Consider the following 27,061-nt stretch of genomic DNA (forward strand, 5'->3'; position numbering starts at 1 on the left):
AAAAAAAAAAATGTTTTCGCTTTGTCATTACGGGAAAAATAATTGAATCCATTTTAGAATAAGGCTCTAGCCTAACAAAATGTGGAAAAGGGTCTGAATATTTTCCCAATGCACTGTATATATGGAGATAGTTTCTTTCCTAAAATAATAAATAATAAATATTAATTTTTTCCTGATTTCTTATATCTCTCAGATATAGGACAGACACTTCATTACAAAACTTCCTTTACATTTTTTTGGGTGGGTCTATCTGTTATCCATGTAGTAAATCTGTTATTCAATGCGTTTCTACTGGCTAATATCAATAATGCCATATTCAATGTTTCATCAAATAATGTTTTTTTATTATTATAACTTCTTATACCTTCTAGGGTCTTAAAAAGCTAAATCAACTAGCTAAATGGTCCTTGGTATGACCATCTTAAAAACAACTCCATAATATGTCAGCTTAGAAAAACCTTTCTTTGGGGCCAAATTTGAGTATATAAAAAAAAAAAGCAAATCAATTTATAACATTTTTGACATGCGTTTTTCTGGATTTTTTGTTGTTGTTATTCTGTCTCTCACTGTTCAAATAAACCTACCATTAAAATTATAGACTGATCATTTCTTTGTCAGTGGGCAAACGTACAAAATCAGCAGGGGATCAAATACTTTTTTCCCCTCACTGTGGGGTCCCTTGTGGCTCAGTTGGTAGAGCATGGTGTTTGCAACGCCACGGTTGTGGGTTCAGTTCCCATGGGGGACCAGTACAGGGGAAAAAAACAAAAAATAAATGAATTGAAATGTATTCATTCACTACTGTTAGTCGCTCTGGATAAGAGCGTCTGGTAAATGACTAAAATGTAAAAATGTATTAACTATTGCTATTAACTCGATTCATTATTTAAATCGTTTGACGACATCTCTAATATACATAGTTCCTTCAGAAAGTGTTCACACCCCTCGACATATTCACATTTTTATTATGTTACAACCTGGAATTTTCAAAAATTGATTAAATAAATACAATTTTAAAATAATCTCACCCATCTACACACAATAACCCATAATGACGAAAGTGAAAACATTACACGGGTGATAGTCTCCTGGCCGTAAAGGTTAACGAGGTATTAAAACACCTGAAATGACACAGGCCATACAGCCATACAGGAAGAGTCTGATATACAATACCAGTCCGATAGTTATTTCCCTGGTGGTTATAATGGGACTTGGTGTAACAGTTAGCCTGGTGTGACTGCCAGCCGGACAGACTGCTAGCCGGACGGACGGACTGCTAGCCGGACGGACGGACTGCTAGACGGACGGACGGACTGCTAGCCGGACGGACAGACGGACAGACGGACACAGACAGACGGACAGACGGACACAGACAGACAGAAGACAGACAGACAGACAGACAGACAGACAGACAGACAGACAGACAGACAGACAGACAGACAGACAGACAGACAGACAGACAGACAGACAGACAGACAGACAGACAGACAGACAGACAGACAGACAGACAGACGGGGTTGGAGGTGAGAGAGTTCTCTAACGGAACATCATTATTAAGTCTGTAATAGTACTCATTAAAGTGGAACCGACCAAGTGTTTTAACTACTTTGCAGATATGAAATAAATAGACAATCACAATATCAGTAAAAAATTTCAAAATAACAAAAAAAAATCCCAGTTTATGCTATAAAAACCAACTTTATAACATTCCATGACGTAGAGTAAGGCATTGTTGGCAGAATAGGTGAATGCAGTTCAAATGCATGATTAATAGATTTCACCAATACATTTCTTGGTCGTCCCAAAAAACATATTGCTATCAGGTTGTATATCAACAGCTGGCCTGCTACATTGTTTGCTGCCTTCCCATTCGGGATGCATTGTTTCCGTTTCAATGAAACAAAAAACATACTTATTGTAATGACCCGGCTGGGTCATAAAGGGAAAAGAGACGGACTCTAGGTGTGCAGGTCAGAACACAGGTTTATTCCTAAACTGGGCTATTGTTCAGGCCACAGCCCACGCCGCTAAATGCCGAACGTACACAATTATACCATGTCGAGTTAAGGGTCACTCCCATAGGAACAGATCAAGGCCCCGAACAGAAAAGAAAGAAGATGAGACAGTAATCCCTATTTATGCATTTCCAAATCCCGCGGGATTACCCATCATACCCCCCCAACCTTTCCCTCTGTCCTGACATATTTAACCCCTGCTAGTAGCCATGAGAACCATAACACACCCACAAACACAGAACACAATACCGGGTCGTTACATTATGTTATAAAGGCTGGGAATGTCAATACAATCAAACTAGCAAAGGGCAACGATCACAAGTCAGTGTTAACGTGGCTAATAGGCTAACGTATCTATTTATGTAGAAAGCTAAAAACACAGAGGCTAACGTTAGCTGGCTAGCTGTTAGGAGGATGTCATGTCATTGGAGGAGAGGGTGAGTGACTGACTGTTTCCCCCTCGTATTGTTTTTCAATGGCTACACACAGCTAGAGAATGCAGGTGTCATTTCGTTAGCGAGCAAGAAATGTGAATCGCTTCGCTAGCTAGCTATGTTGAAGTTGAACGACTGCTTATCGAGTTAGCATATCTCTTGCGTTTCGCAAATTTACTCTTGGCTATCTACTCTGATTTCAGAGCACTCTCGTTTGAGTGTGCCAGAGCGCAAAATAACTGATGAATTTACAAAAAACAAATTTACGAACACGCAAAACCCACTGAATATGACCGGGGTCGGTAAACGTCGGCAAAAAAAGTCATAATTAGTCAAGGACGTTCTAGATAACATGTAAACAGCGTAACCAGCGTTGCTAGGGAGCGTAAAATGGTCACAGTGAGGTGTTCTCTCATTCGTTCTCCAGAAATAGATAGCTAGCAAGCTAGCCAACTTTTGCCAGTTAGCTTGGGTGCTTGGTTGGGACAAGCATGCATTGGCAGGCAAGCTGCAGAAGGCTAGCATTAGTTGTTCATCTGGCTAGCATTAGTTATTGATCTGGCTAGCATTAGTTGTTGATCTGGCTAGCATTAGTTGTTGATCTGGCTAGCATTAGTTGTTGATCTGGCTAGCATTAGCTGTTGATCTGGCTAGCATTAGTTGTTGATCTGGCTAGCATTAGTTGTTGATCTGGCTAGCATTAGTTGTCGATCTGGCTAGCATTAGTTGTTGATCTGGCTAGGATTAGTTATTGATCTGGCTAGCATTAGTTGTTCATCTGGCTAGCATTAGCTGTTGATCTGGCTAGCATTAGCTGTTGATCTGGCTAGCATTAGCTGTTGATCTGGCTAGCATTAGCTGTTGATCTGGCTAGCATTAGTTGTTGATCTGGCTAGCATTAGCTGTTGATTTGGCTAGCATTAGCTGTTGATCTGGCTAGCATTAGTTGTTCATCTGGCTAGCATTAGTTGTTGATCTGGCTAGCATTAGTTGTTGATCTGGCTAGCATTAGTTGTCGATCTGGCTAGCATTAGTTGTTGATCTGGCTAGGATTAGTTATTGATCTGGCTAGCATTAGTTGTTGATCTGGCTAGGATTAGTTATTGATCTGGCTAGCATTAGTTGTTCATCTGGCTAGCATTAGCTGTTGATCTGGCTAGCATTAGCTGTTGATCTGGCTAGCATTAGTTGTTGATCTGGCTAGCATTAGCTGTTGATTTGGCTAGCATTAGCTGTTGATCTGGCTAGCATTAGTTGTTCATCTGGCTAGCATTAGTTGTTCATCTGGCTAGCATTAGTTGTTGATCTGGCTAGCATTAGTTGTTGATCTGGCTAGCATTAGCTGTTGATCTGGCTAGCATTAGCTCATGGTTGTTGATGTGTATAACTGAGGAAGAGAGAGAGACCTACCTTTTCATGGTTGTTGATGTGTATAACTGAGGGAGAGAGAGTCTACCTTTTCATGGTTGTTGATGTGTATAACTGAGGGAGAGAGAGTCTACCTTTTCATGGTTGTTGATGTGTATAACTGAGGGAGAGAGAGAGACCTACCTTTTCATGGTTGTTGATGTGTATAACTGAGGGAGAGAGAGTCCACCTTTTCATGGTTGTTGATGTGTATAACTGAGGGAGAGAGAGAGTCTACCTTTTCATGGTTGTTGATGTGTATAACTGAGGGAGAGAGCCTACCTTTTCATGGTTGTTGATGTGTATAACTGAGGAAGAGAGAGAGACCTACCTTTTCATGGTTGTTGATGTGTATAACTGAGGGAGAGAGAGTCTACCTTTTCATGGTTGTTGATGTGTATAACTGAGGTAGAGAGAGAGACCTACCTTTTCATGGTTGTTGACGTGTATAACTGAGGGAGAGAGAGAGTCTACCTTTTCATGGTTGTTGATGTGTATAACTGAGGGAGAGAGCCTACCTTTTCATGGTTGTTGATGTGGATAACAGAGAGAGAGAGAGCCTACCTTTTCATGGTTGTTGATGTGTATAACTGAGGGAGAGAGAGAGAGCCTACCTTTTCATGGTTATTGATGTGTATAACTGAGGGAGAGAGACCTACCCTTTCATGGTTGTTGATGTGTATAACTGAATGAGAGAGAGAGCCTACCTTTTCATGGTTGTTTGATCAATAGGACTGGCAAGTTCCCAAATGTAAGAGGACTCTCCCGTGGTATTTACATATTTGCAGAAATCCATTCGGGTGTGTATTTTGTGGCTTTTGCCGAATGCATTCTAATGTCTCGCTGTTGCAAATACCTGTAAACACACAGTCCAGTTCAAAGTGAATGATGGCAGGCCCGTGTGGCAAATGGCTTTGTTTGCATATAGGTCCTACCATACCTCTGATTGGCTAAGGCCCACCAGTCTGCGTAGACAGATGTTTTTATTAGGTTTTATGTACTGCAGTGACTGTTAATTGTCCAAACGCACAGCCGCTTTCCCACTCTATATTACTACAGAATTTTCACAAAATGCCTTCCTATATACGCAATTCCCTAAACATTCTACGAATTTATGAAAACGTGAAAATGACCATACCTAAGCGCTCGCTTGTCAGAAAATGTGAAGAAAAAAAACCAAACACATGGCATATTCTTCCTGGGGGTGAATATGAACAGATTTTAATAAGATTTAATGTTGCTAAAATGCTGTCAGTTACCCTATTAACAACATGACCTTTAATAAACACCAGGGGACTTCCTGCTGTCTGTCTCTCCATCATTACCAACTGCATCATTACCAACTGTAACAACATGACCTTTAATAAACACCACGGGACTTCCTGCTGTCTGTCTCTCCATCATTACCAACTGTTGTCCTGGGCTGTGTCCCAAATGGCCCCTGTATTGTCTCGGTAGTGCCCTCATTTTGCCCAGAGCCATATGGGGTAAGTCTTAGACCAGAGATTGTGAGGCTCCGGTCAGAAGTATCGCGCTGTAAAGGGAATTAGAGTGCCATTTCAGACGCATCCCAGAAGCCTTTCAGTAACAACAGATAGGAAAGATATGAGTGATTTCTGTACCATCCCTGAGCTGTCTCCACAGCACAGCAAAGCCTACCCCATAGAGCTCTGTTCCCTAACCATGCCCTATAGCCTACCCCATAGGGCTCTGTTCCCTAACCATGCCCTATAGCCTACCCCATATAGCTCTGTTCCCTAACCATGTCCTATAGCCTACCCCATAGGGCTCTGTTCCCTAACCATGCCCTATAGCCTACCCCATAGGGCTCTGTTCCCTAACCATGCCCTATAGCCTACCCCATAGGACTCTGTTCCCTAACCATGCCCTATAGCCTACCCCATAGAGCTCTGTTCCCTAACCATGCCCTATAGCCTACCCCATAGGGCTCTGTTCCCTAACCATGCCCTATAGCCTACCCCATAGGGCTCTGTTCCCTAACCATGCCCTATAGCCTACCCCATAGAGCTCTGTTCCCTAACCATGCCCTATAGCCTACCCCATAGGGGTCTGTTCCCTAACAATGCCCTATAGCCTACCCCATAGGGCTCTGTTCCCTAACCATGCCCTATAATTATCCTGTTGGGGCTAGGGGGCAGTATTTTCACGGCTGGATAAAAAAACGTACCCGATTTAATCTGGTTACTAATCCTACCCAGTAACTAGAATATGCATATACTTATTATATATGGATAGAAAACACCCTAAAGTTTCTAAAACTGTTTGAATGGTGTCTGTGAGTATAACAGAACTCATTTGGCAGGCAAAACCCTGAGACATTTTCTGACAGGAAGTGGATACCTGATGTGTTGAATTACCTTTAAGCCTATGCCATTGAAACACACAGGGGTTGATTAATGTTTTGGCACTTCCTATTGCTTCCACTAGATGTCACCAGCCTTTACAAAGTGTTTTGAGTCTTTTACTGTGAGATCTGACCGAACAAGAGCCTTGGAACGGTGATGGCCGATTAGACTCTGGCGCGCGAGTTCATGTTGGGTACCCTCGTTCCAATACGTTATAAAAGAGAATGCATTCGTCCACCTTGAATATTATTCATGTTCTGGTTAAAAAAGGCACTAATGATTTATGCTATACAACGTTTGACATGTTTGAACGAACGTAAATATATTTTCTCCCCTCGTTCATGAGAAGTCCGGCTGGCTTAGATCATGTGCTAACAACACGGAGCTTTTTGGACATAAATGATGAGCTTTTTTGAACAAAACTACATTCGTTATGGACCTGGGATTCCTGGAAGTGACATCTGATGAAGAGAATCAAAGGTAATGGATTATTTACATAGTATTTTCGATTTTAGATCTCTCCAACATGGCCGTTTGTCTGTATAGCAAAGCGTATTTTTCTGGGCGCAGTGCTCAGATTATTGCAAAGTGTGATTTCCCAGTAAGATTATTTTTAAATCTGGCAAGTTGATTGCGTTCAAGAGATGTAAATCTATAATTCTTTAAATGACAATATAATATTTTACCAATGTTTTCTAATTTTAATTATTTAATTTGTGGTGCTGACTTGACTGCCGGTTATTGGAGGGAAACGATTTCCTGAACATCAACGCCATAGTAAACCGCTGTTTTTGGATATAAATATGAACTTGATAGAACTAAAAATGCATGTATTGTCTAACATAATGTCCTAGGAGTGTCATCTGATGGAGATTGTTAAAGGTTAGTGCATCATTTTAGCTGGTTTTATGGTTTTGGTGACGCCTGTCTTTGAATTCACAAAACATTACACACAGCTATTGTCAATGTACTCTCCTAACATAATCTAACTTTATGCTTTCGCCGTAAAACCTTTTTTAAATCGGACAACGTGGTTAGATTAAGGAGATGTTTATCTTTCAAAGGGTGTAAGATAGTTGTATGTTTGAAAAATGTGAATTTTGACATTTATTTGGTTTCAAATTTGCCGCTCTTGAAATGCACCTGCTGTTGATAGGGTGCACCACGGGTGGCACGCTAGCGTCCCACATAGCCCCAAGAAGCCTATAACCTACCCCATAGGGCTCTGTTCCCTAATCATGCCCTATAGCCTACCCCATAGAGCTCCGTTCCCTAACCATGCCCTATAGCCTACCCCATAGGGCTCTGTTCCCTAACCATGCTCTATAGCCTACCCCATAGGGCTCTGTTCCATAACCATGCCCTATAGCCTACCCCATAGGGCTCTGTTCCCTAACCATGCCCTATAGCCTACCCCATAGGGCTCTGGCCAAAAGTAGTGCACTATATAAGGAATAGGTTGCCATTTGTGACTCAGCCACTGTGACTGAGTAGACACCCCTTTCCACTGCCTGTGATCTAACCATCGTCTAGGGAGGGTACCAAGATAGGCCACTGCCTGTGGTCCAACCATCGTCTAGGGAGGGTACCAAGATAGACCACTGCCTGTGATCTAACCATCGTCTAGGGAGGGTACCAAGATAGACCACTGCCTGTGATCTAACCATCGTCTAGGGAGGGTACCAAGATAGGCCACTGCCTGGATCTAACCATCGTCTAGGGAGGGTACCAAGATAGGCCACTGCCTGTGATCTAACCATCGTCTAGGGAGGGTACCAAGATAGGCCACTGCCTGTGATCTAACCATCGTCTAGGGAGGGTACCAAGATAGGCTACTGCTTAAACATCTATGATAACAGTCAGATATCACATTCACAATAACACTCCACTTCACAACTTCCTCAAAACATTCTCTTCCTGTGTTACATCCTCTTCCTCTTCCTGTGTTACATCCTCTTCCTGTGTTAATCCTCTTCCTCTTCCTGTGTTACATCCTCTTCCTCTTCCTGTGTTACATCCTCTTCCTCTTCCTGTGTTACATCCTCTTCCTGTGTTACATCCTCTTCCTCTTCCTGTGTTACATCTTCTTCGTTACTTCAAGTGATCCAGCTGTGTGATTGAGTCAGAGTGATTGAGTCAGTGTGATTGAGTCAGTGTGATTGAGTCAGTGTGCTTGAGTCAGTGTGATTGAGTCAGTGTGATTGAGTCAGAGTGATTGAGTCAGAGTGATTGAGTCAGAGTGATTGAGTCAGTGTGATTGAGTCAGTGTGATTGAGTCAGTGTGAGTGAGTCAGAGTCAGTAGACAGGCTGATGTACTGCCCTCAGCTGTAGATCTCTGGTAAGGCAGAGATGGAGGGACGAACAGATGGAGAGAGGACTGAAATCATTATGCTGCTCTGAGATCATCCACTGTCCCATTATTCAGTTATTCTCCAGCTCTCTGTGTTTCAGCCAGAGAGACAGAGTCTACAGCTATGTCAGACTACAGTCCAATAACTGGACAGGACCACTAGTACAGAGTCTACAGCCACCTGCAGTACTGTCTGTCTGTGTCTGTGTCTGTGTCTGTGTCTGTGTCTGTGTCTGTGTCTGTGTCTGTGCCTGCCCGTCCGCCTGCCTGCCTGTCTCTCTGCCTGCCTGCCTGCCTGCCTGCCTGCCTGCCTGCCTGTCTGTCACCACACGGTGAAGGCAGGTCTTTCATACTAGCAGATCAGTAGAGTCTCATCTCCATCCTCCTCCTCTTCCTCCTCCTCCTCCTCCTCACTACTGCTGGTGTTCAGTCCACTAGGCACCCCTATACCCCTCTTCCTCCTCCTCCTCTTCCTCTCCTGGGTTGGCACTTCCAGGGCATGAAACCTCTGACTGTCGTCTGAAGACCCCGAGGGGGGTGACGTCTGAGGGGAAGTCAGGGGGTGGTGGCAGGGCGGCTGGGAGTCTGGAGGGGGAAGGACAGGGGGGGTAACGGGGGAGGTGAGCCCCATGGGGGAGTAGCGTCGTAGGGCCACCCCTCTCAGGTTGTCAGCCAGTCCCAGGACCAGCTTCCTGGAGGCCCGGCGGGTGTAATGACCTGTGCTGCCCTCTGGGGGGCACTGCCGGCTCAGTATGCTGGGGGCAGACGTTAATGAGTCACTCTGCTGCCCAGGGGTGGAGAGCTCACTGAGGGGCAACCTAACCCTGCTACCCTGGCTCTCCGGGGAACACGGAGACCCCTCGGATGGTTCACTGTCAGAGGGGGAGAATGGGGAGCAGGGAGACTCCAAGGAAGGGTGGGACTGTGGCAGGGCCTGGTTGTGGGCGTGCAGGGCGAGGCCTACTGCTGCCGTAGAGCAGCAGGAGGGGGTCCTTGCTGGTCTCATGCCCGCCACGCCACCTCCATCCCCAACCCTGGCTCCAGGTCCCTCTGAGGTGTGGTAGGAGTGCAGGCCCAGAGCCACCTGAGACCCGGGGGGTGTGAGGAGGGGGATCTGGCCGCGGAGACGGGTCCCTCGGTGGAACAGACGGTTCCAGAGGCGCCCCAGGCGGCGGTGTGACGTGGCCCGGCGGGAGGAGTGTCTTCTGATCTGCCTACGCATCGCTGTACGGATGTTCTGGAGCATGGAGGCCTGTATGAGGGAGGGAGGGAGGGAGATGGAGGGAGGGAGAGCGAGGTAAGGCGGGAGGGAGAGGAGGTAGGGAGGGAGGGAGAGAGGGAGAGATGGAGGGAGAAGAGGTAAGGAGGAGGGAGGGAGAGAGGGAGAGATGGAGGGAGAAGAGGTAAGGAGGAGGGAGGGAGGGAGGGAGGGAGGGAGGGAGGGAGGGAGGGAGGGAGGGAGGGAGGGAGGGAGGGAGGGAGGGAGGGAGGGAGGGAGATGGAGATGGAGATGAAGAGGTGAAGGGAGGGAGAGTAGAGAGGGAGAGGAGGTAAGGAGGGAGGGAGAGGAGGTAGGGAGGGAGGGAGAGAGATGGAGGGAGATGGAGAGGTGAAGGGAGGGAGAGGAGATAGGGAGAGAGAGAGGGAGGGAGGGAAAAAAGGGAGAACTCAGTCAGCAAGACCATCAAAGCTGTCAATCATTTGTTAACCCGTTGTCACGGCAACACTCAGATCTCTCCCGTCCGAATTAGATCCTAGAGAAGAGAGTAGATACAGTATTAGATATTCACACCATCAGAACACAGGCAGACAGTCAGAACCCAGCTGCTACGAGAGCGACGGTCTGTGGTGTAAACTTTACAACAGGGACATCCATCCAGGTCTCTGCTACAGTCTGCGGTGTAAACTTTACAACAGGGACATCCACCCAGGTCTCTGCTACAGTCTGTGGTGTAAACTTTACAACAGAGACATCCACCCAGGTCTCTGCTACAGTCTGTGGTGTAAACTTTACAACAGGGACATCCACCCAGGTCTCTGTTACAGTCTGCGGTGTAAACTTTACAACAGGGACATCCACCCAGGTCTCTGCCATGTCTCTAATAGAGGTGCTGGCTTGCCTCGTCTCCCTGTCCCCTCCTGTGTCATTCTGCTACGCAGGCCAACCCCGTACAGCGCGGAATATCAAGTAGTCGTGCATGGTGCTTCAGAACAGAGTGAGCATGGCAGGTGGTGCTTCAGAACAGAGTTAGTTTGGCGGGTGGTGCTTCAGAACAGAGTTAGATTGGCGGGTGGTGCTTCAGAACAGAGTTAGTTTGGCGGGTGGTGCTTCAGAACAGAGTTAGTTTGGCAGGTGGTGCTTCAGAACAGAGTTAGTTTGGCAGGTGGTGCTTCAGAACAGAGTTAGCACGGCAGGTGGTGCTTCAGAACAGAGTTAGCATAGCGGGTGGTGCTTCAGAACAGAGTTAGTTTGGTGGGTGGTGCTTCAGAACAGAGTGAGCATGGCAGGTGGTGCTTCAGAACAGAGTTAGTTTGGCAGGTGATGCTTCAGAACAGCGTTAGCACGGCGGGTGGTACTTCAGAACAGAGTTAGTTTGGCGGGTGGTGCTTCAGAACAGAGTTAGTTTGGTGGGTGGTGCTTCAGAACAGAGTTAGCACGGCGGGTGGTGCTTCAGAACAGAGTTAGTTTGGCGGGTGGTGGTGCAGAACAGAGTTAGTTTGGTGGGTGGTGCTTCAGAACAGAGTTAGCACGGCAGGTGGTGCTTCAGAACAGAGTTAGTTTGGCGGGTGGTGCTTCAGAACAGAGTTAGTTTGGTGGGTGGTGCTTCAGAACAGAGTTAGTTTGGCGGGTGGTGCTTCAGAACAGAGTTAGTTTGGTGAGTGGTGCTTCAGAACAGAGTTAGCACGGCAGGTGGTGCTTCAGAACAGAGTTAGCATAGCGGGTGGTGCTTCAGAACAGAGTTAGTTTGGTGGGTGGTGCTTCAGAACAGAGTGAGCATGGCAGGTGGTGCTTCAGAACAGAGTTAGTTTGGCGGGTGGTGCTTCAGAACAGCGTTAGCACGGCGGGTGGTACTTCAGAACAGAGTTAGTTTGGCGGGTCGTGCTTCAGAACAGAGTTAGTTTGGTGGGTGGTGCTTCAGAACAGAGTTAGCACGGCGGGTGGTACTTCAGAACAGAGTTAGTTTGGCGGGTGGTGCTTCAGAACAGAGTTAGTTTGGTGGGTGGTGCTTCAGAACAGAGTTAGCACGGCGGGTGGTGCTTCAGAACAGAGTTAGTTTGGCGGGTGGTGGTGCAGAACAGAGTTAGTTTGGTGGGTGGTGCTTCAGAACAGAGTTAGCACGGCAGGTGGTGCTTCAGAACAGAGTTAGTTTGGCGGGTGGTGCTTCAGAACAGAGTTAGCACGGCAGGTGGTGCTTCAGAACAGAGTTAGCATAGCGGGTGGTGCTTCAGAACAGAGTTAGTTTGGTGGGTGGTGCTTCAGAACAGAGTGAGCATGGCAGGTGGTGCTTCAGAACAGAGTTAGTTTGGCAGGTGATGCTTCAGAACAGCGTTAGCACGGCGGGTGGTACTTCAGAACAGAGTTAGTTTGGCGGGTGGTGCTTCAGAACAGAGTTAGTTTGGTGGGTGGTGCTTCAGAACAGAGTTAGTTTGGCGGGTGGTGCTTCAGAACAGAGTTAGTTTGGCGGGTGGTGGTGCAGAACAGAGTTAGTTTGGTGGGTGGTGCTTCAGAACAGAGTGAGCATGGCAGGTGGTGCTTCAGAACAGAGTTAGTTTGGCAGGTGATGCTTCAGAACAGCGTTAGCACGGCGGGTGGTACTTCAGAACAGAGTTAGTTTGGCGGGTGGTGCTTCAGAACAGAGTTAGTTTGGTGGGTGGTGCTTCAGAACAGAGTTAGCACGGCGGGTGGTGCTTCAGAACAGAGTTAGTTTGGCGGGTGGTGGTGCAGAACAGAGTTAGTTTGGTGGGTGGTGCTTCAGAACAGAGTTAGCACGGCAGGTGGTGCTTCAGAACAGAGTTAGTTTGGCGGGTGGTGCTTCAGAACAGAGTTAGTTTGGCGGGTGGTGCTTCAGAACAGAGTTAGTTTGGTGGGTGGTGCTTCAGAACAGAGTTAGTTTGGCGGGTGGTGCTTCAGAACAGAGTTAGTTTGGTGAGTGGTGCTTCAGAACAGAGTTAGCACGGCAGGTGGTGCTTCAGAACAGAGTTAGCATAGCGGGTGGTGCTTCAGAACAGAGTTAGTTTGGTGGGTGGTGCTTCAGAACAGAGTGAGCATGGCAGGTGGTGCTTCAGAACAGAGTTAGTTTGGCGGGTGGTGCTTCAGAACAGCGTTAGCACGGCGGGTGGTACTTCAGAACAGAGTTAGTTTGGCAGGTGGTGCTTCAGAACAGAGTTAGTTTGGTGGGTGGTGCTTCAGAACAGAGTTAGCACGGCGGGTGGTACTTCAGAACAGAGTTAGTTTGGCGGGTGGTGCTTCAGAACAGAGTTAGTTTGGTGGGTGGTGGTGCAGAACAGAGTTAGTTTGGTGGGTGGTGCTTCAGAACAGAGTTAGTTTGGTGGGTGGTGCTTCAGAACAGAGTTAGCACAGCAGGTGGTGCTTCAGAACAGAGTTAGCATAGCGGGTGGTGCTTCAGAACAGAGTTAGTTTGGTGGGTGGTGCTTCAGAACAGAGTTAGTTTGGCGGGTGGTGCTTCAGAACAGAGTTAGTTTGGCGGGTGGTGCTTCAGAACAGAGTTAGCACGGCGGGTGGTGCTTCAGAACAGAGTTAGCACGGCGGGTGGTGCTTCAGAACAGAGTTAGCACGGCGGGTGGTGCTTCGGAACAGAGTTAGTTTGGTGGGTGGTGCTTCAGAACAGAGTTAGTTTGGTGGGTGGTGCTTCACAACAGAGTTAGCACGGCGGGTGGTGCTTCAGAACAGAGTTAGTTTGGCGGGTGGTGCTTCAGAACAGAGTTAGTTTGGCGGGTGGTGCTTCAGAACAGAGTTAGCACGGCAGGTGGTGCTTCAGAACAGAGTTAGCACGGCAGGTGGTACTTCAGAAAAGAGTTAGTTTGGTGGGTGGTGCTTCAGAATAGAGTTAGTTTGGCGGGTGGTGCTTCAGAACAGAGTTAGTTTGGTGGGTGGTGCTTCAGTTGTGTTGTGGTCTTACGCTGGCTTCGCTACTTCTCAAGGACGAACATGCAATGCCGGTGTGTGTGTGTGTGTGTGTGTGTGTGTGTGTGTGTGTGTGTGTGTGTGTGTGTGTGTGTGTGTCTGTGTGTGTGTGTGTACTGCGTGTTTGAGGAGGCCTAAGGGGAGAGAGCTGCAATCCTCCACTCAGCCTAATGAGAGCCCAGCGTGCAGCAGAAATGAGGCCCAAATGGCATCCTATTCCCTATATAGTGCACTACTTTAGACCAGAGGCCTATGGCACCCTATTCCCTATATAGTGCACTACTTTAGACCAGAGCCCTATGGCACCCTATTCCCTTTATAGTGCACTACTTTAGACCAGAGCCCCATGGCACCCTATTCCCTATATAGTGCAGTACTTTAGAACCGAGCCCTATGGCATCCTATTCCCTATATAGTGCACTACTTTAGACCAGAGCCCTATGGCACCCAATATAGTGCACTACTTTAGAAAAAAAGTTTCCAATTTGTAAGTCGCTCTGGATAAGAGCGTCTGCTAAATGACGTAAATGTAAATGGTTCTTCGGCTGTCCCCATAGGAGAACCCTTTTTGGTCACAGGTAGAACCCTTTTTAGGCTTGGGCGGTATCCAGATATTCACATCGTCATACCGTCTTTCTCTCATCCCGGGATTTACGGTATTACTGGAATAGCACACAAGAGGGCGCTAAAAATGCAAGGAAAGCCCATTGGGCCTCTATTACCAGAATGCTAACAAAATTAGCACAAACCAATAGTGAAATCATATAGACGCTGTTAGCTAAATGCTAAGACGCGAAAATGAACAAACTAATCGCAAAGACAGGCAAATCCAGCTCATAAAGTTAAACAAATAAATACAAATAAATGCAAGAATCAAACTATATGACTCTGACAGATACATACAAATAAATTCAAGAACCAAACTATATGACTCCGACAGATACATACAAATAAATACAAGAATCAAACAATACGACTCTGACAGATACATACAAATAAATACAAGAATCAAACTATATGACTCTGACAGATACATACAAATACATCTATGAACACAAGTTTGCGATAAACCAAAAAAAACGTAATGGAAACGTATTCCAGTGGGTGTACCAAGCAAGAAGGCAGTAACTGCCGTCTAGGGTCAAAGGTCATGTCAGAGGACAGGGTGAATATGAATTTAAAAAATAAATAATAACCTCATAGTAAAAACAACAGACTCTAATTGATTTGGCTGGACAGTCACTTTTTCTCAGTTTCACTCTTATAACCAGTTAGTCTTTTTGCTTGGCAGGGCAGCAGCTGTCAGCTAACAGCGTTGTGATGGAACTAACAGGATCAATAAGGATTCAGTAACCAGACTAAAAACCCACCAATATCAGCAGCTATTAGCTAACAGGATCAATAAGGATTCAGTAACCAGACTAAAACCCACCAATATCAGCAGCTATTAGCTAACAGGATCAATAAGGGTTCAGTAACCAGACTAAAACCCACCAATATCAGCAGCTATTAGCTAACAAGGTCAATAAGGATTCAGTAACCAGACTAAAACCCACCAATATCAGCAGCTGTTAGCTAACAGGATCAATAAGGATTCAGTAACCAGACTAAAACCCACCAATATCAGCAGCTATTAGCTAACAGGATCAATAAGGATTCAGTAACCAGACTAAAACCCACCAATATCAGCAGCTGTTAGCTAACAGGATCAATAAGGATTCAGTAACCAGACTAAAACCCACCAATATCAGCAGCTATTAGCTAACAGGATCAATAAGAGGTTCAGTAACCAGACTAAAACCCACCAATATCAGCAGCTGTTAGCTAACAGGGTCAATAAGGATACAGTAATCAGACTAAAACCCACAAATATCAGCAGCTATTAGCTAACAGCTATTAGCTAGCAGCTATTAGCTAACAGGATCAATAAGAGGTTCAGTAACCAGACTAAAACCCACCAATATCAGCAGCTGTTAGCTAACAGGATCAATAAGAATAATAATGTCAGAGACTCTGTTGTAATCAGAATAATACTTCACTGCTTTCATGACAAATGGACATTCAATCATCTCTCTACGGTTACAAACTGTAACAATGATTGTTATCTGAGTGTTGTGTTGTGTCCTGACCTTCCTGTGGGGGACAGATACTTTTAGACGGGTAATAACGTATCTTAATGTGGAGGACTGTAGCAGTAAAACCAGAAGTTACCTGAGTGGGGTTGTACACAGGGAAGTCCTCCACCGGAGGGATGAGGCCCTGGGCGATCAGCTGACCATAGGAGGGAGGAGCCTCTCTCTGAACAAACTCCGCCTCCAGATGGGTCATCTGAGTCTCAAATGCTCTGAGAGAGAGAGAGAGAGAGAGAGAGCGAGAGAGAGAGCGAGAGAGAGAGCGAGAGAGAGCGAGAGCGAGAGAGAGAGACGAGTGGTATTCTATCATAGCATCTTCCACATCCTTCACTAAAAGGGGATGACAGTCAATCAATAGCAAAGATGGTGGATAAATGAAGATGTCCCACTCAGGGCTGTTTTTTAAAAAATGAATAAAAAAACATCTGTTTCCGGTCTGCTTAAGGGGTGGCTGTCCCATAGACACCAATGTATTAGCAGCTGGGGTCTGGGCTGTTTAGTTCACTGACTGTATATGAACCAGAATAATATAACGAGTGGGATTTCTCACGTCCTCTTCACCCTCTCTGTCAACAGATTAGTAATAAACACCATAAGCCTTTTGACCTCTTGACTTTTATACGGATGTATCCCAAATAACACCCTATTCCCTAAATAGTGACCTATGGGCCCTGGTCAAATGTAGTGCACTATATAGTGAACCCGGGAAAACACAGTTACAGGAAATCATTACAGAACCATAAAACATTCTCTCTCTCTCCCTCCCCCCTCCTTCACTCTCTCTCTCTCTCTCTCTCTCTCTCTCTCTCTCTCTCTCTCTCTCTCTCTCTCTCTCTCTCTCTCTCTCTCTCTCTCTCTCTCTCTCCCTCTCGATTCAATTTAAGGGTTTTATTGACATGGGAAACACATGTGTAACATTGCCAAAGCAAGTGAAGTAGATAATAAATAAAAGTGAAATAAACAATAAAAATTAACAGTTTTTTTTTTTATGTAAAAAAAAATGAAAAATCAACAGTAAATATTACACTCACAAAAGTTCCAAAAGAATAAAGGTATTTCAAATGTCATATTATGTCTAGTATACAGTGTTGTAACGATGTGCAAATAGTTAAAGTACAAAAGGGAAAATAAATAAGCATAAATATGGGTTGTATTTACAATGGTGTTTGTTCTTCACTGGTTGACCGTTTCTTGTTCAGTTCTCCCTCCCTCCCTCCCTCCCTCCCTCCCTCCCTCTCCTCCTCCCTCCCTCCCTCCCTCCCTCCCTCCCTCCCTCCTCCCTCCCTCCACAATGGTGTTTGTTCTTCACTGGTTGACCTTTTCTTGTGGCAACAGGTCACACATCTTGCTGCTGTGATGTCACACTGTGGTATTTCACCCAGTAGACATGGAAGTTTATCAGAATCGGATGTTTTCAAATTCTTTGTGGATCTGTGTAATCTGAGGGAAATATGTGTCTCTAATATGGTCATACATTTGGCAGGAGGTTAGGAAGTGCAGCTCAGTCTCTCGCTCTTTCTCCCTCTGTCTGTCCCTCTGTCTGTCCCTCTGTCCCTCTGTCCCTCGGTCCGTCGTGTCCGTCTGTCCGTCCGTCTGTCTGTCTGTCTGTCTGTCTGTCTGTCTGTCTGTCTGTCTGTCTGTCGTGTCTGTCTGTCTGTCGGTCTGTCTGTCCTGTCTGTCTGTCTGTCTGTCTGTCTGTCTGTCTGTCTGTCTGTCTGGCTGTCTGTCTGTCTGTGTCTTTTCTTTCTTTCTTGTCTTTCTTTCTCTCTCCTCCCTCCCTCAGTCCCCCTCTCTCTCTCTCCTATCTTTAAATGGTAAATACTGCAAGTGGGTATGACGTAGTTGTATAGTGTGGAAAGCTCTCTTTAACTGAAGGTTAATTGCTGTTGAAGTGTGATGAAGCCAAGGCTATTAACAGCTATATATAGCAAACACCTTATGTCACTCATCTTAGTTGGTTACTGTGGACCCAAGGCTACTTCTCTCTCTTTATGTCTCTCTCTCTCCGCCCTCTCTGTTTCTCTCTCTCCTCCCTCTCTGTTTCTCTCTCCAATCTCTCTTCAGCTCGCTCTCTCTCCTCCCTCCCTCTCCGTCTCTCTCTCTGTCTCGCTCTCTGTCTCTCTCTCTCTCTCCTCCCTCTCTGTCTCTCTCTCTGTCTCTGTCTCTCTCGCTCTGTCTCTCTCGCTCTCTGTCTCTCTCGCTCTGTCTCTCTCGCTCTCTGTCTCTCTCGCTCTCTGTCTCTCTCGCTCTCTGCTCCTCTGTCTCTCTCGCTCTCTGTCTCTCTCTCTGTGTCTCTCTCGTGTCTGTCTCTCTGTCTCTGTGTCTGTCTCTGTGTCTCCCTCCCTCTCTCTCTGTCTCTCTATCGCTCTCCTCCCTCTCTCTCTGTCTCCCTCTCTGTCTCCCTCTCTGTCTCCCTCTCTGTCTCCCTCTCTGTCTCCCTCTCTGTCTCCCTCTCTGTCTCTCTTCTCTCTGTCTCTCTCTCTGTCTCTCTCTCTGCTCTCTCTCTCTGTCTCTCTGTCTCTCTCTCTTTCTCTCTCTCCTCTGCTCTGTCTAGTTCTTCTCATGATTTGGTTGGGTCTAATTGTATTGCTGTCCTGGGGCTCTGTTGGGGTCTGTTTGTGTTTGTGAACTGAGCCCCAGGACCAGCTTGCTTAGGGGACTCTTCTCCAGGTTCATCTCTCTGTAGGTGATGGCTTTGTTATGGGAAGGTTTGGGAATCACTTCCTTTTAGGTGGTTGTAAGAATTTAACAGCTCTTTTCTGGATTTTGGTAATTACCGGGTATCGGCCTAATTCTGCTCTGCATGCATTATTTGGTGTTTTACGTTGTACACAGAGGATATTTTTGCAGAATTCTGCTTGCAGAGTCTCAATTTGGTGTTTGTCCCATATTGTAAATTCTTGGTTGGTGAGCGGACCCCCCAGACCACACATCCATAAAGGGCAATGGGTTCATTAATTAACCCTCTCTACCATCCCACCTGACCAACATCCAGTGAAGGTGCAGGGCGCCAAATTCAAACTACAGAATTATAAATATTTAACATTCTTGAAAATACACATGCAATATGTCAAAATATAGCTCAACTTCTTGTTAATCCAGCCAAGGTGTCAGATTTCAAAAAGGCTTTACGGCGGAAAGCATACCATGCGATTATCTGAGGACAGCACCCCATCAAACAAACACATGACAATCATATTTCAACCCGCCAGGCGCGACACAAAACTCAGAAATAACGATATAATTCATGCCTTACCTTTGAAGATCTTCTTCTGTTGGCACTCCAAAATGTCCCATAAACATCACAAATGGTCCTTTTGTTCGATAATGTCATTTTTTTATATCCATAAAAACTCAGTTTAGCTGGTGCGCATCAGTCAATAATCCACTCAGTTTCCCTCCGTCAAAATACATACAAAATGAATCCCAACCGTTACTAATAAACTTTTCCAAACAAGTCAAACAAACGTTTATAACCAAACCTTAGGTACCCTAATACGCAAATAAATGATAAAATTTAAGACGGAGAATCATTATTGTCTTTACCGGAGATAAACAACAAAGAACCGCGTTTTCCTCCACGCGCTTAGAATTACTAAAGCCAACATGGGAGCCACCTAGAAAAACTACAATTTCCGGGCCATTTTTCTAAAAACCAGCCTGAAACTCTTTCTAAAGACTGTTGACATCTAGTGGAAGCCCTAGGAACTGGCAATTTGGGAGGACTTGGGCTTATAATTAAAGTTCAAGCCATTGAAAACAGTGGTAAGCTGACATTTTTTGAGGGGGGGGGTGGTTTGTCCTCGGGGTTTCGCCTGCCAAATCAGTTCTGTTATACTCACAGACATTATTTGAACAGTTTTAGAAACTTTAGAGTGTTTTCTATCCAAATCTACCAATTATATGCATATATGCATGCTTCTGGGCCTGAGTAACAGGCAGTTTACTTTGGGCACGCTTTTCATCCGGAGGTGAAAATACTGCCCCCTATCCCAAAGAAAATAACTGATTCAAGTGTTTTTAGCCAGATCCTAATTGGTATGTCGAATTTGATGTTCCTTTTGATGGTGTAGAAGGAAGGCCCTTCTTGCCTTGTCTCTCAGATCGTTCACAGCTTTGTGGAAGTTACCTGTGGCGCTGATGTTTAGGCCGAGGTATGTATAGTTGTTGTGTGCTCTAGGGCAACGGTGTCTAGATGGAATTTGTATTTGTGCTCCTCGCAATCTCTCTCTCTCTCTCTCTCTGTATCTCTCTCTCTCTCTCTCTCTCTGTATCTCTCTCTCTCTCTCTCTCTTCTGTATCTCTCTCTCGCTCTCTCTCTCTCTGTATCTCTGTATCTCTCTCTCTCTCTCTCTCTGTATCTCTGTATCTCTCTCTTTCTCTCTCTCTCTCTGTATCTCTCTCTCTCTCTCTCTCTCTCTCTCTGTATCGCTCTCTCTCTCTCTCTGTATCTCTCTCTCTCTCTGCATCTCTGTATCTCTCTCTCTCTGTATCTCTGTGTATCTCTCTCTCTCTCTCTCTCTCTCTCTCTCTCTCTCTCTCTCTCTCTCTCTCATCAGTAAATCAGATCAATATAGTGAGTCATGACAGGTCAGACTGTGCAGAGCCAGGCAGATACAAACAACCACAGCAGCAAGTAACTCCTACTTCTAATTATACACCACTTCTATTCATCTCTCTCTCTCTGTCTCTGTCTCTGTCTCTGTCTCTCTCTCCCTCTGTCCTCTCTCTCTCTCTCTGTCCTCTCTCTCTCTGTCCTCTCTCTCTCTGTTCTCTCTCTCTCTGTACTCTGTCTCTCTGTCGTCTCTCTCTCTGTCCTCTCTCTCTCTGTTCTCTCTCTCTGTCCTCTCTCTCTCTGTACTCTGTCTCTCTGTCCTCTCTCTCTCTGTCCTCTCTCTCTCTCTGTCTCTCTCTCTGTACTCTGTCTCTCTGTCCTCTCCCTCTCTCTCTATCTATCTCTCCTTCTCTCTGTCTCTGTCTCTGTCTCTGTCTCTGTCTCTTTCTTTCTTTCTTTCTTTCTTTCCTTTCTTTCTTTCTTTCTTTCTTCTCTTCTTCTTCTTTCTTTCTTTCTTTCTTTCTTTCTTTCTCTTCTTTCTTTCTTTCTTTCTTTCTTTCTTTCTTTCTTTCTTTCTTTCTTTCTTTCTTTCTTTCTTTCTTTCTCTCTTTCTTTCTCTCTCTCTCTTTCTTTCTTTCTTTCTTTCTTTCTTTCTTTCTTTCTTTCTTTCTTTCTTTCTTTCTTTCTCTTCTCTCTCTCTCTCTTTCTTTCTTTCTTTCTTTCTTTCTTTCTTTCTTTCTTTCTTGCAAGACCAGGCCAAGCCTGATCAGTTTACACAAACAGAGCTGAGTTGAAGGGACTTACATGGTGTCTGGATTAGCAGGGCGCCAGCAGAAAAGCTTAGCGCTAACTGAGCCGCCATGCTAACAGCCCACCCGCGGGAAATGGACCATGCTACCAGCCCACCCGCGGGAAATGGGAGCTGAGCGTAGCGGCGTGGCGCTCGTTCTTCATAACAGGGGTCAGATTAAAGCTGTTTGTCTCTCACTCTCTCTCTCTCTCTCTGTTCTCTCTCTCTCTCTCTCTCTCACTTAGTGGTATGAATAATGAGTGGCTGGGAACCGGGCGGAGGAGGGAGGGAGGGACAGACGGAGAAAATGAAATCATCCTACCTGTACTCTCTTGTCCGGAGGGAGTAGAGTTTAAAGGCACAGCCCAGAGCGATGACAAGGAGGAGGCCACAGACCAGAGAGCCAAACAGGGCAGCAGTGATCACCTAGAAACAATACAGGCATTCCTGTCCTATCATAAAATATATTATAACATCTGTACACTATACTACATTACACACTACTACTAGTAATACAACACATTATAACATACTACTACTAGTAATACAACATACTACTACCAGTAATACAACACATTATAAACATACTACTACTAGTAATGCAATACATTATAAACATACTACTACTAGTAATACAACATACTCCTACTAGTAATACAACACATTATATAACATACTACTACTAGTAATACAACACATTATAAACATACTACTACTAGTAATACAACATACTACTACTAGTTATACAACACAATATATAACATACTACTACTAGTAATACAACACGTTATATACATACTACTACTAGTAATACAACACATACTACTAGTAATACAACCCACTACTACTAGTAATACAACACATTATATAACACACTACTATTAGTAATACAACACATTATAAACACACTACTACTAGTAATACAACACATTATAAACATACTACTACTAGTAATACAACACACTACTACTAGTAATACAACATACTACTACTAGTAATACAATACATTATAACATACTACTACTAGAAATATAACACACTACTACTAGTAATACAAAACATTATATAACATACTACTACTAGTAATACAATACATTATAAACATACTACTACTAGTAATACAACATACTACTACTAGTAATACAACACATTATATAACATACTACTACTAGTAATACAACACATTATATAACATACTACTACTAGTAATACAACACATTATATACATACTACTACTAGTAATACAACACATTATATAACATACTACTACTAGTAATACAACACATTATATAACATACTACTACTAGTAATACAACACATTATATACATACTACTACTAGTAATACAACACATTATATAACATACTACTACTAGAAATACAACACATTATATAACATAATACTACTAGTAATACAACATACTACTACTAGTAATAAAACACATTATATTACATACTAAGACTAGTAATACAATACATTATAAACATACTACTACTAGAAATACAACACATTATATAACATACTACTACTAGTAATACAACACATTATATAACATACTACTAGTTGAAATACAACACATTATAAACATACTACTACTAGTAATACAACATACTACTACTAGTAATACAATACATTATAACATACTACTACTAGAAATATAACACACTACTACTAGTAATACAACACATTATAAACACACTACTACTAGTAATACAACACATTATAAACATACTACTACTAGTAATACAACACACTACTACTAGTAATACAACATACTACTACGAGTAATACAATACATTATAACATACTACTACTAGAAATATAACACACTACTACTAGTAATACAAAACATTATATAACATACTACTACTAGTATTACAATACATTATAAACATACTACTACTAGTAATACAACATACTACTACTAGTAATACAACATACTACTACTAGTAATACAACACATTATATAACATACTACTACTAGTAATACAACACATTATATACATACTACTAATAGTAAAACAACACATTATATAACTACTACTACTAAAAATACAACACATTATATAACATACTACTACTAGTAATACAACACATTATATAACATACTACTACTAGTAATACAATACATTATAAACATACTACTACTAGTAATACAACACATTATATAACATACTACTACTAGTAATACAACACATTATATACATACTACTACTAGTAATACAACACATTATATGACATACTACGACTAGTAATACAATACATTATAAACACACTACTACTAGAAATACAACACATTATATAACATACTATTACTAGTAATACAACACATTATATAACATACTACTACTTGAAATACAACACATTATAAACATACTACTACTAGTAATACAACATACTACTACTAGTAATACAATACATTATAACATACTACTACTAGAAATATAACACACTACTACTAGTAATACAACACATTGTAAACACATTACTACTTGAAATACAACACATTATAAACATACTACTACTAGTAATACAATATACTACTACTAGTAATACAATACATTATAACATACTACTACTAGAAATATAACACACTACTACTAGTAATACAACACATTGTAAACACACTACTACTTTTAAAACAACACATTATAAACATACTACTACTAGTAATACAACACACTACTACTAGTAATACAACATACTACTACTAGTAATACAACACATTATATAACATACCACTGCTAGTAATACAACACATTATATACATACTACTACTAGTAATACAACACATTATATAACATACTACTACTAGAAATACAACATACTACTACTAGTAATACAACAGATTATATGACATACTAAGACTAGTAATACAATACATTATAAACATACTACTACTAGTAATACAACACACAACTACTAGTAATACAAAATACTACTACTATTAATACAATAAATTATAACATATTACTACTAGAAATATAACACACTACTACTAGCAATACAATACATGATATAACATACTACTACTAGTAATACAATACATTATAAACATACTACTACTAGTAATACAACATACTACTACTAGTACTACAACACATTATATAACATACTACTACTAGTAATACAACACATTATATACATACTACTACTAGTAATACAACACATTATAAACACACTACTACTAGTAACACAACACAATACTACTAGTAATAAAACACATTATTTAACATATTACTACTAGTAATACAACACACTACTACTTGTAATACAACACATTATATAACATACTACTACTAGTAATACAATACATTATAAACATACTACTATTAGTAATACAACATACGACTACTAGTAATACAACACATTATATAACATACTACAACTAGTAATACAACACATTATATATATACTACTACTAGTAATACAACAAATTATAAACACACTACTACTAGTAATACAACACACTACTACTAGTAATACAACACAGTATATAACATATTACTACTAGTAATACAACACACTACTACTAGTAATACAACACATTATATAACATACTACTACTAGTAATACAACACATTATATAACATACTACTACTAGTAATACAACACACTACTACTAGTAATACAACACATTATATAACATACTACTACTAGTAATACAACACATTATATAACATACTACTACTAGTAACACAACACACTACTACTAGTAATACAACCCACTACTACTAGTAATACAACACATTACTACTAGTAATACAACACATTATATAACACACTACTACTAGTAATACAACACAATATAAACACACTACTACTAGTAATACAACACATTATATAACATACTACTACTAGTAACACAACACACTACTACTAGTAATACAACCCACTACTACTAGTAATACAACACATTACTACTAGTAATACAACACATTATATAACATACTACTACTAGTAATACAACATACTACTACCAGTAATACAACACATTATAAACATACTACTACTAGTAATGCAATACATTATAAACATACTACTACTAGTAATACAATACATTATAAACATACTACTACTAGTAATACAACACATTATATAACATACTACTACTAGTAATACAACACATTATATACATACTACTACTAGTAATACAACACATTATATGACATACTACGACTAGTAATACAATACATTATAAACACACTACTACTAGAAATACAACACATTATATAACATACTATTACTAGTAATACAACACATTATATAACATACTACTACTTGAAATACAACACATTATAAACATACTACTACTAGTAATACAACATACTACTACTAGTAATACAATACATTATAACATACTACTACTAGAAATATAACACACTACTACTAGTAATACAACACATTGTAAACACATTACTACTTGAAATACAACACATTATAAACATACTACTACTAGTAATACAATATACTACTACTAGTAATACAATACATTATAACATACTACTACTAGAAATATAACACACTACTACTAGTAATACAACACATTGTAAACACACTACTACTTTTAAAACAACACATTATAAACATACTACTACTAGTAATACAACACACTACTACTAGTAATACAACATACTACTACTAGTAATACAACACATTATATAACATACCACTGCTAGTAATACAACACATTATATACATACTACTACTAGTAATACAACACATTATATAACATACTACTACTAGAAATACAACACATTATATAACATACTACTACTAGTAATTCAACATACTACTACTAGTAATACAACAGATTATATGACATACTAAGACTAGTAATACAATACATTATAAACATACTACTACTAGTAATACAACACACAACTACTAGTAATACAAAATACTACTACTATTAATACAATAAATTATAACATATTACTACTAGAAATATAACACACTACTACTAGCAATACAATACATGATATAACATACTACTACTAGTAATACAATACATTATAAACATACTACTACTAGTAATACAACATACTACTACTAGTACTACAACACATTATATAACATACTACTACTAGTAATACAACACATTATATACATACTACTACTAGTAATACAACACATTATAAACACACTACTACTAGTAACACAACACAATACTACTAGTAATAAAACACATTATTTAACATATTACTACTAGTAATACAACACACTACTACTTGTAATACAACACATTATATAACATACTACTACTAGTAATACAATACATTATAAACATACTACTATTAGTAATACAACATACGACTACTAGTAATACAACACATTATATAACATACTACAACTAGTAATACAACACATTATATATATACTACTACTAGTAATACAACAAATTATAAACACACTACTACTAGTAATACAACACACTACTACTAGTAATACAACACAGTATATAACATATTACTACTAGTAATACAACACACTACTACTAGTAATACAACACATTATATAACATACTACTACTAGTAATACAACACATTATATAACATACTACTACTAGTAATACAACACACTACTACTAGTAATACAACACATTATATAACATACTACTACTAGTAATACAACACATTATATAACATACTACTACTAGTAACACAACACACTACTACTAGTAATACAACCCACTACTACTAGTAATACAACACATTACTACTAGTAATACAACACATTATATAACACACTACTACTAGTAATACAACACAATATAAACACACTACTACTAGTAATACAACACATTATATAACATACTACTACTAGTAACACAACACACTACTACTAGTAATACAACCCACTACTA

General features: G+C 41.6%; 1 protein-coding gene across 1 annotated transcript; it reads right to left on the minus strand.

Moving 5' to 3' along the window:
* Window positions 1-5,048: 5,048 nt before the first annotated feature.
* Window positions 5,049-22,265, minus strand: LOC106591879 (uncharacterized). The gene is made up of 3 exons (XM_045688876.2): window positions 21,519-22,265; window positions 15,931-16,063; window positions 5,049-9,825 (listed from the first exon to the last, which is right to left on the minus strand). Exons 2-3 carry the CDS (start codon window positions 16,045-16,047, stop codon window positions 8,926-8,928), a joined length of 1,017 nt encoding a protein of 338 aa, XP_045544832.2. The 5' UTR covers window positions 16,048-16,063; window positions 21,519-22,265; the 3' UTR covers window positions 5,049-8,925.
* Between the last annotated feature and the right edge of the window lie 4,796 nt (window positions 22,266-27,061).

The sequence above is a fragment of the Salmo salar genome, chromosome 11 (assembly GCF_965601325.2).
Source record: "Salmo salar chromosome 11, fSalSal1, whole genome shotgun sequence".
Classification (NCBI taxonomy): Eukaryota; Metazoa; Chordata; class Actinopteri; order Salmoniformes; family Salmonidae; genus Salmo; species Salmo salar.